At 34.4% G+C, this 11,093-nt stretch overlaps 1 protein-coding gene and 1 non-coding gene across 2 annotated transcripts; both read right to left on the bottom strand.

Moving 5' to 3' along the window:
* Positions 1–287: 287 nt before the first annotated feature.
* LOC100796980 (uncharacterized) lies at positions 288–8,189 on the bottom strand. The gene is made up of 11 exons (XM_003530634.5): positions 8,008–8,189; positions 7,523–7,825; positions 6,473–6,550; positions 5,801–6,363; positions 4,215–4,847; positions 3,902–4,056; positions 2,189–2,397; positions 1,963–2,096; positions 1,498–1,832; positions 1,309–1,412; positions 288–815 (listed from the first exon to the last, which is right to left on the bottom strand). Exons 2-11 carry the CDS (start codon positions 7,800–7,802, stop codon positions 745–747), a joined length of 2,562 nt encoding a protein of 853 aa, XP_003530682.2. The 5' UTR covers positions 7,803–7,825; positions 8,008–8,189; the 3' UTR covers positions 288–744.
* Positions 8,190–10,615: 2,426 nt separating this feature from the next.
* TRNAA-AGC (transfer RNA alanine (anticodon AGC)) lies at positions 10,616–10,688 on the bottom strand. The gene has a single exon. It is a non-coding gene; the product is annotated as a tRNA-Ala (tRNA).
* Positions 10,689–11,093: the final 405 nt, after the last annotated feature.

Here is an 11,093-nt window from a genome sequence, read left to right as displayed (position 1 = left end):
AAAATAGAGTAAGATTTTTTTTCCCTCTGTCCGCAACAGAGAGCACAGCAGGAATAAGGTCGGGAGGATGTTAAAAGCAAAGACTTGGATACAGTAAGATTCTCCATAAAAAGCAGGTTTGGGAACACTAGAGTCATAAATATAGGGTAAACAAAAAAGAGTCTTGAATATAGGGAAGTAATGTTAAAATATTCTCCATAACTACGCAACGCAATTTCAATGACCCCTCAACTTAGACGAAAAAAAAAATAAAACTAAAGTAAAAACTTGATTTTGACGCAGTCACATCAACCATGTGCAATAATTTGTCAAAAAAAAAAAGTGAAGTAGCAGTTCATGAATACAAGGCTTCCTCCACTGATGATCAATTGAAACTCACTGAATTGCAGCTGCCTAATGCTATGAATCGCGAGGCGATTCATTGCTTTCACTCTGAAGAGTCGGATACATCTTCACAAAAAAATAGATCTATCTATAAAGATTACATTCTTCCCCTTTAAAGGGGTACGTGACAATCATCTATTTTAAGCTCGTGGTTTTACAATACAAAAGTGAACCTCTATTCCTGAACAAATTAACACGCCAACTCCATCACAAGGCTACAATAACTGAAGATACCTTTGTGCCATTAAGTGTATGTTGGAAGAACAATTCGATATCCAAGTAAACAAATCGTCCATATTTGCTTCTCTACTGCACTGTATAACAACATGCTTAATGAAATGCAACTAGCCTAAGTCCATCTTAAAGAATCCCCTTCGAAATACTAGATGTTGCATTTATCTTTAGCGAGCGCTCAGGGATGTAGGTAACACCTGTTCAGACCATAATGTAAAAACCCATGAGAACCTGAGCAATATCATAGTTGGCATTTTGCATCTTGATTATCAATATTTGCAGAGCAGGGAAACTGTTTTTGATAACGGAATGCACAAAATAAACCAAACTTCTTAACAATAATGCTTGTGAGAACACATGCTTTGCACCTATAAATACCTACAGTGATCATAGTGGAAAACTAGAAATCAATGGCTAGTCACAAGCAGAACAACTATATAAAAAGGACCCAAATGAGTGTCTGGCACAGAAACATCACACCTAGGTGAAGCCAACACCTTATAAAATGCATGACGAAAATTGCTGTGCCCATGAGTCATGAGTGATTCTTCCAAACAATCATGACAGTTGTAGAATTAACAGACGTTTAGGCAGCAGTTCATCTTCCCATCAAATCATTACTAAGTAATGACCAAATAATTTTCGGATAGAAGCTCAAGCATTAAGAAGTAAAAGTCTCAAGATTCATACCTTTTTCCATGACATCAATTTGCAAAGAGTCAAGTGTAATTATGCCATCGGTCAATGGAAGTAGCTCAAGCTTAATGGTGGCTGTGGATTGAGATGGAATACATCTGATGTGGCCAATGCATGGTTTTAAATTAATCAGTGTTAGTTTTAACAAAGTCATAGAAATAACAATGAGAGCTGACATATTACCCGAGTGGAACTCTACTCTGCAGCCAAAGATGTGTACAACTTAGGCCAGAACTAGAAATGACATCATCATTCACTGAAACTGACTGAGGTCGGACATCATCATTTTGTTTCTCATTGTCTTTTATAAGAGAAGTAAAGCTCCCCCCCTGGGTGGCACCAACATGTCTTTCAACACTTATCCTTCCTAAAAACTCTTTGAAACCAATAAAAGGACTCATTGGACTAATGGGTGAACTCAGAGAGACCACTGAAGGGGGTGAAGTAAATGAGGCTGGAGCAAGCACTGTCAAAGTTAGATCTTCAGATGTCAAATTTGAAGCTTGAAGAGTTAAAACCTGATAAATAAGAAACAATTAAACTGATCAAATTGTAATTTAAGTAGGAAAAATATTCAAAAACAAACTAAATATGAGCTCCAATGCAAGACCCTGACTCAAGATAGTCAATAGTAAAACATATATTGACCTGCACAGGAAGTTGAGAATTTCTTTCATAAGGTCCAGGAGACTCTCCTGACATCTCAGATGCAACAGAGATTATAATATCCCTCGATGAACGTGGTCGCCAACTGGTTGCTTGCTTAAAGAATAATCTTGATGCTGTATTAAGCATAAAAACAAGGAGAAAACAACTAATTAACACCTTAGATTAAGATAATACACTAACAAACCAAGGAGACAAAAAAGCTTACCTGTATAATTGCATCGACAAGACACCATAATTGCATACTGATCGTCAATTGAAGCAATCTTTGTTCTGTCAGGACTCTTAGAGGAAATACTTGATTTTGCTGAGTTTGGAGATTGCACCTTTGAAAACTGAGAGCTTTCATCCGGAGCCTTTAAATTCTTTGACATAGAAGTTGCAGGTTTAAGGATAAAAGAATGTTCTTCACCTCTCCTATAATTAGAAACTTCTAGTCAGATGTGATGATGATTAGAGCTAATTACATGAATGATATACCAAATTCTGAATTTCACCAACTAGTATTGAGCATTTTCTGTCATTCTTTAACAGTTAATCAGATTGATTTAAACTCAAAAAAGATACAAACTCATACACTCCAGAAGAGGGGATGAAGCACGGGATTGGCAGGATTCAATCCCTTCCCTAACATAACCAAAAGTTAAAAATACATTTCCCCCAAATCTGCAAGGGCAGGGGAAGTTTATTCTATTGCTAAACATTAAAATATTTCACAATATTATCCTTGTCGTAGCCTTTACTTTCTAACATGCCATTCCCATGTCCTCCAACAATTCACCATTCAGTTGGTCAAATAAGAAAACTAAGTAAATTCAATTACAGTAGTGTAATACACATTAGTCTAAATTTAATAAATACAGATATATCACAGGATTGTTATTAAGCTTTTTAATAAAATTCAAAGGTCACACACACACACACACATATATATATACTGTCAATAGCAAGACTCCCCTACATTTCCTAAACTTATTTTTTTTTTCAGCGAAAATAATAATATGTATTAATTGAAGTACCAGGGGTACTTGGAATATATATTACAGTCCAGATTTGGTCCCATGACATTTGGTATTCATTGAACCAATCTGAATTTTAATTTAGATTCTTACAAAAGTTTGCTCTAATATTCTATCCTACTCTATTAAGAAACCCTGCTCTGATGTTGGAAGACCAGTAGTTGTAGTGAGAGTTGAAATCCTTCTCCAAATTTGTGAGCCACGTCCATAATAAGAACCATTAGATTAGTGACTTATTAGAACCATTAGATTCCAAGAAAATGAATGGTAAAGATGAAGAGTAACTCTTGGTGTAAGTTGATCCCTCTCTCTCTCTCTCTCCCTCTCTCTATCCATCTATCTATCTATCTATATCACCCTTACTTTCCCCATACTGTCAATAGCAAGATTCCCCTACATTTCCTAAACTTATATAATATATGGTACTAAAGAAAATTTAAGGCCTTTCCTAAACCACTATAATTGGTGTTCTCATTTGCATATTGAACCCACACTCAAGGATAGCTTACAAGGCATTTTGAAACAATTTCCCCCCTCCTGTGCAGGGTTGGGTTGGGTCAGCACAAGCATACATAACTGATTAGCCAGGGGCACATGCAGCATGGTATTGTACAGGATTATTAAAATCTTTTAAATAAAATTCAAAGGTAACAATGAAATATTACATTTCTACTCTTCCAAAACAAGATTCTCCCATTCCTAAACCTACATGGTAATAAAGAAAATTTAAGGCCTTTTCCACATCAATTCATAGTATTGAACCCATTGTCCCATACTCATGGATAGCTTACACGGCATCATGAAACAAGCATATGTAACTGAAAAACCTGGGGTGTATACAGCATGATATCAGATAAGCAACAATACAAAAAAAAAATAAGATTCTTGAAAAAAACAAAAACCTGAGGGCTAAATTTGGTAAAGAATGGCCATTTCCAGCTTCAATACATGCAATTGGTAATGAGGATGGAGGTCCAATTTTTGTAGCCTCTTCAAAAACTATTGTTATGGCATCTATAAATATCACAATATCTGGAACATGTGCAGGAGTAACATTCTGGAGAACAACTTATGAAATATTAATAAAAACAGAAGATAATTAACAGTACAATCCCCCCCCCCCCCCCCCCCCCCGCCAAAAAATAAAAGTAATATTCAACAAAAATAAAGGTAAATATGCCAGATAATTTGGTTCAGTGACATAATAGTTCAAACCTTTATCTGAACGCACAGAAGATCCTCTGAATTACAGTCAGCTGCAAAGGAATGAATCTCTACAGGTTGTATTATTTCAAATTTCCTTCTCCACCTTCTTCCAGGTGTGTAGATACCTTCTAATCCACAGCAAACGGAAAACCTTTCTGGCTCCAATGAAACACCTCGAAAAGATAAAAGTTCTTCAACTCCATTTTTTTTTCTTAATTTCTGAGATGGGAATTGATCCCAATCTTCAATATCAAAGCTTGGCTTAGAACTAGCGGCTTTTAAAGGAGGACTTGGTGCATTTGTATTTTGGGGTAATGCAGACATGGAGTAACTTCTAAAATGGCTGCCAAAGGAAAATAATTGAGAGCCAGGTGATGCTGAAGAATTGGACCTCTGAGAGGTGTTACCGATACCTGAATTCAAAGAAAATTGAGGAGGAGATAACGGGCGGGTAGCAGGGGGGAGAGTGTTATCTAATGGAAGTATCCATTTTAATAGTGCTCCACATGGATCCTGATTTGTGTGAACTGAATTGTTCTGGTTCTCAGAAGACAATACTTTCTCCTGATACTTTTCATATTGGAGAATTTCTATACAAGGGTCTCTAAGAAAATCAACACCAACATTCACCTGTAAAAGAACCTGGATCCTTCCAAACAGGAAAATAGAATCAGATCAGTAATCTGAGTAATGAGAATGGCCAGGCATAATTAGGAGGATATCACAGGACAAAATTTTCATAAAGATCTCTGAGGTATTATAGAGGCAAGGCATATGCCATTAAAATATATTTGAAATTTAACAAAAGCTTAAGTAAAATGTAGATAAGAGACCAAGGTTTTCAGCAAGTGAAAGACTAAAGTGAAGCAATGCCTACATCACAAAAGGTATGTTCCAGAAATCTAAATTATGACAATAATACACAGGTCAATATACTCCACAACAACAGCCCAAGTACCACAAGGAAATATTTGGCTCCAAATGCCCCAGAGAAATATAAAATAGTGTAAACATTGATAATGCAGTTACAAGAAGAATCAAAGCAGACTAGCAGAGCTTGCAATAAACTCAAAGCACAATATCACCAAGATAAAGTAAGATTTTATACCGTTCTACTAAATGATTTTCAATGAGTTTTACAAATGATAAGCACCCAAGCACTTGGGGAAACCTCCCATAAAAGCTAGCTGCTAAGGGGAGAGAACCAAGCCACTTACTTAAATAGTCCACCAAGCATCCCACACTACTCAGTGTGGGACTTAGGCGGATCCAAGTCCTTATCAACAAAACAGGATGAACAAATGAATTGGATGGTAGACAATAAACTCATAGCACAACATCATCCAGATGCAATAAAGTTTTATACATTTTTGCTAAAAAATTTCCATGAATTTTGTAAACAGGATGAACAAATGAGTTAGATGCCAAATAGATTATCTGTGTTGCATGCTGGGGAAGTGGAAAATTGAAGCGACCAAAGGGGAAGAAGAAAACTTATAAGGCTCAGTCCCAAATTTAAGTAAAAAGTAGTACTCCATCAGACACATGAAAATGAATGATCATATTCGTAGTTACTGAAATTTTATGGCACATACCACTATGTCTCCATTTGGTAGGGCACAACACTGGACGGAATTTCTCGCCACTCCACCAGAAATAGTTGCATCAAAATTTGCTCTATCAATAACTGCACTAATAGAAGATGCATTTTTTGCAGTGTCTTTAATTTCAAATGATGAGATCTTTGGCCCATTTAGTTCGGAGGAATTGAACTTTTCTGAAGAACCTCGTTTAGACCAAAGCGGCTCATCGGACTCAGAAATCGTTGCAAAGAAGTGAGAATTCTCAAATTTTTGCAGCAACAATGCAGTTTGTCTTTTGTGAACCTCCATCCTTAGAAGGGATTCACCAGCAGAAGCATCCGCCTGGTGATCAGTCTTCACTTTTTCCTGTTTTTCCTCTTTCTGCTCTTGTCTGCTAGGACTCAGCTTCCCTTCTCCAGATACTGAATCATTCCTGTTTTCAACATTTCCATTTTCTTTGTCAGGACCGTGACCCATGCCATTCTTACTCATCACGGCAGCAACTTTAAATGGAGTAATAATCTCCATGTCCTGCTTACAAGCAGACAGGCACGCTAGGATATGAACTTGTTCACCTGAATTCCGAAAATAAATTAGATCCCATCAACTTCCCATGGGACCTGTTAGATCAAATAAGGCATCTAAACATCAAGATTCATGCACCAAAGAAGGAAAGAATCTTACCAGGAAAAAGAAAGGAGCGATCTAGAGAGCGCAAGGACTGCATATCTGACACATGATTCCAGTTCTCAGGAATTTCCTCTATAAAAACAAAAATTTAGAATCAGATGCATCACATCACATCAGCAAAACAATCTCACCCATAACATCATCAAGTATAGACAAAAATATTGTGCCCTCATAACACTAAACCCTAAAACTTTAAATTGAATGCTAACAAAAATCATCTTGGTTGTAATTTCACTCATGTCCAAATCTCAGTTGTCACTTACCAATTAACAGATAGGCAAATCAGAATAAGCCCTCTTTGGATAAATTTTTCTATAAGCACTCGTAGATGGGAAAAGAAAAATAAGGTAGAATGAATTAAACTTCTCTCATTAGTTAAAATTAGCTTATACATATGTTAGAATCAACTTTTACATAAGCTAAATGAGAGAGTTTCCATTGAATCCGTAATGCACAAGTTAATTTTAATTTATGAGAAAACTCAATTCATTTTTAATTCTTATTTTCTTCTCTTGTAACTACTTATGCATAAATTTATCCAAACAGGGCCTAAACAGTTTCTTAGAATTCGAGTTTAGGTCTAACTCAACAATACAAAACCTGCTTCGGCTTGTAAGGAGAGGATTGCTCCTAGTTATATCCACTACTTTGGTCATATCACTAATTAATGTGGGATCTCCAACACACCACCTCACCGAGGAGGACTGGAGACCTCAAGTGTGAAGTCCATAACACTAGTCATTTGCGGGTGGTCCCATAACATCCCAATTGGCCAATGAACAATCATTAGGATAGACTCTTGATACCATCTTAGAATTTGATTTTGATACACTACTTTGTACTAAGACCATATCACTAGTTGATTGGGACCAAAACAGTTCAATTCTATGCCATACTCTCCTTGATCTCACTCCTTTTAGTAGAACTAAAACACTACTACCACTCTCTAACCCCATTTCCTGTTTCATTAAACTAACCAAACAAACACTGTCTAAACTAAAACAAAGCACAGAGACAAGTTCGTGTTAGTGTTGCAATACATACTGTAAGGAATGGTGATCCACCCTTCGTCTTCGGAAACATCCACGTGCTTGGCCAGAACGGGAGCGTCGTTTCTGGAGCTCTGAGCGCCGTTTTCGCCCTCGGCCTCTCCGTCGAAGTGCTCGACTTGGGCGTAGGGGTCGTCGGACATGAGACTCTCCAAAGACGACGCGCCGTCTGCGTGGGGAGTCGTCGTTGGAGTGGTCGTCGCCGCCGTCGAAGAAGAAGGAGGTTTTTCCCTGTCGGAGTAGACGTGTGATGTGGACCGCATCAGGAAATTCATCTTGTGTGTGTTTGTGTGTCCCTCTGCGAATCAGAATCCGAAGGTGTGAGATAATGAGATAATAATAGCAAGGCTTTTTGGTGATTGGTTAATTTGAGAAAGTGAAAAATGGTTTAAGTGAGAATGAAGTGGTTGAGTGAGGGAATGAGTTTGGATAGTGAAAGGATCTATGTTATGGAAGAGAAGAAGAAGAATGGATGAATACCTGATGAAGGATCCAACACAGTGAGAGAGAGAGAGAGAGAATTTGGTTGCAGTTGCGAGAAGTGCAGACTTCAAAATCTCGATCTGATTCTGCTACACTCCTCTTCCACCCTGCAATCACAATTTCTTTCTTGAGAATAATAATAACTACCAGCTCAAACGCACCGTTTATAGATCATCGCCAACCTACCTAACCCTGCTCAAATTTGGGTCATTATATTGGGGTTGGAGTATAATTACATTTCAACAAATTACACAACGCACCTCCTGATCTTTTATTAAATTACATATGATTTTACTTTTTTTATTTTTTTTTTACATTAATTCTCCTTTAAGTTTAAAAATATTACATTAATTTTTTTATATGTTTGAAAATATTATATATAAAAAAAAGCAAGAGCTAAACATTATCCTGAAAATATTATCTCCTCCAGTGTTACACTAATACTCGTACATAGGATGTAAACATAATGATTAAAATAGTAGGAGGTATTGTTGTAATTTGCTCGTTACATTTTAAGGAAAATAGTTGGGTACTTTTTGGATTTTCTTTAATTACAATTTAAGGATTTTGATTTTATACTTGTATCTCTTACTCATACCAAAAAAAAATACTTGTATTTCTTAATCATCACATATAGCACTTTTAGAATTGTCTTTAATTTCCATTTTAATATTTGTAAGGTGTAACTTTATGAAAGATAAATCTTTTTAGAAAAAGAAAAAAGAGTATTTTTTTGGTTAAAAGAAAGAAAAAAACCAACATTGACCATATAACTTAATTTTATATTATTATAAATTTATATACTACCAATAAGTTTATCTATTTTTACATTAATTATCTTAAAAGTCATAATTACCTTAAAAGTTATATCATTGATATTTTTGGTTGATTAACAATATAAAATTATTTTGTATTATAAAACATAGCCAATAAACTATTTAAATTTAACAAAATTTTAACTTAAAGCTATAGTTCATTTTGTCTCTAAACATATGTTACATATGTTGTTGTTAACTTTGAACTAAAATGAGTATCCAATTAGAGTTTAGGAGACTTCTTTTCAATATTGTAAATTCTAAGGACTAAGTAATAATGAATCAAAATTTCAAGGATTAACTCTTCTTTGTATTTGTATTATCTCTCATTGATTGTGTGTTCTTAATTCTAATTTTAGACAGTATATAATTTTATATTTTTATGTTGAACAAATTACATTGTCATTCTTGTGATTTCTTAAAGTTTCATAGAGATATTCATAAATTAAGTTGGTCTGACTTTAGGGTAAAATCAAATCCAAACATATCATATTTTATTAGATTGGTTTGGTTTAAGTTTTTAAAATTTTTTAATCAATTAGATTAAAATCGAGCTAGTTTGATTTAGGTTATCGAATCACAATAAAAAGAAATAACTATTATATTTTTAAATTTTTTATCTCACTTCTAGAGATGAACATTTGGATTCTAGCCCACAAATAATCTATATAACCCATAATCCTGGAGGGTCACGGGCATGAATATCGCCATACCATTTTAGTAGACATATATATAATTAAATCAAACTGTAAAACTTAGACTACATATTGCTTCACAACATATATAGCATGAGTTGCACTTCTAATGTGCTTCCTTCACCGTGGTGAAATTATGCGATTAGACCAAAATGGATGAAAGTTAAAATTTACTGCAAATCGTAAAAACAGTCACACTAGACGATTCAAGCCTTTTTGCACCACCTACAGTTGAAACTTAGCCATTAAGTTGAGCTTTCTAATATTAATTTATAGTTCGCAATTTGCCTATAAATGGCTAGGGGATGTATATAATATTATAAAATCAAACTAGATTTGTGCATATATTTACTATTATTAAATAAATAATATATAATATTATAAAATCAAATAAACAATATTTTATACTTTTTAATATATATATATATATATATCTTAATTATATATAACTTAATTACCATGCTTTAAATAAATTTTTATTTTATAAAATTGCCTTGTTAAAATTCTTGTTTTTTTCTTTTCATGCTTTAGCTAATGACATAAATAAGATATTATTATTAATGTAATACTTTTTTTTCTATATCTCACTAAAATTTATTTTGCATACCTTGGTAAATATTTTACTATTAAACACAAATTAGTATTTAAATTTTTAAATATCATATTAATAAGTATAAATTAATATGTATATATATTTAAATTAAGAAATCAAACTATTGTTAATAAATTAATGAATATGGTATAAATTAATATATACTAATATATATTCTTGAATTTATATTTATCAATATTAACAATTAAAAAATGAATAAATAAATAAATAATAATTGGTATATTAATATACTTCTACAGAAACATAAATATCTATTTTTATGTGGGATAGAGGCTATTCTGAATATGCTGCTACAAAATTTGTTGGGTAATTTAATTAGTCATATGGATTTTTTTTCCTTTGGTCATATATTTTGGTTTCTTGCTTTCAGTTTAAGGCACTTCCCCGTTGAGGCAAAGCATAGCATAAATCATAATGCATTTGTGCGATGCAATTTAAAATTCTGGAAAAGGAAAATAGTAAAAATTGAGTAAAAGAAAAAGTGGAGATGCGGGGTATCGATCCCCGTACCTCTCGCATGCTAAGCGAGCGCTCTACCATCTGAGCTACACCCCCATATGAATTATTTTAGACATTAAACAAAATATATTACCACTTTATAATTATTCTTCTTATTTTGTTATGATTTTTTTCTTTGGTTTGGGCTTTAATTCAAATTGTGGGCGAACCTAAAATAAAACGAAGGTCCATGCTAGGTGAACCCAACACTTAATGGTAAAAGTCTAAAATACGCCCTTTTTTTAAAAAAACTTTTGTGCACCCAGCCTGTTCTTCTTCCGCGACCCTGAGTGCCCCTTCTTCTTGAGCCCGTTCTTCTTCTTCATCCCGCGCCTAACCTATCTTCTTCTTATGTTCTTCTTTAGCATTATTGCCGACGTGTTCGTGGTGGTTTTTCGGTTCTTCTCTTCCGGCAAGATGTGCATTACGCTGCTCCACCGTCGAGGTAAGCCTCTTCTCCCT

The sequence above is a fragment of the Glycine max genome, chromosome 8 (assembly GCF_000004515.6).
Source record: "Glycine max cultivar Williams 82 chromosome 8, Glycine_max_v4.0, whole genome shotgun sequence".
Taxonomy (NCBI): Eukaryota; Viridiplantae; Streptophyta; class Magnoliopsida; order Fabales; family Fabaceae; genus Glycine; species Glycine max.
The sequence above is the reverse complement of the archived record's forward strand: the minus strand, read 5'-3'. Positions and strand labels throughout refer to the sequence as shown.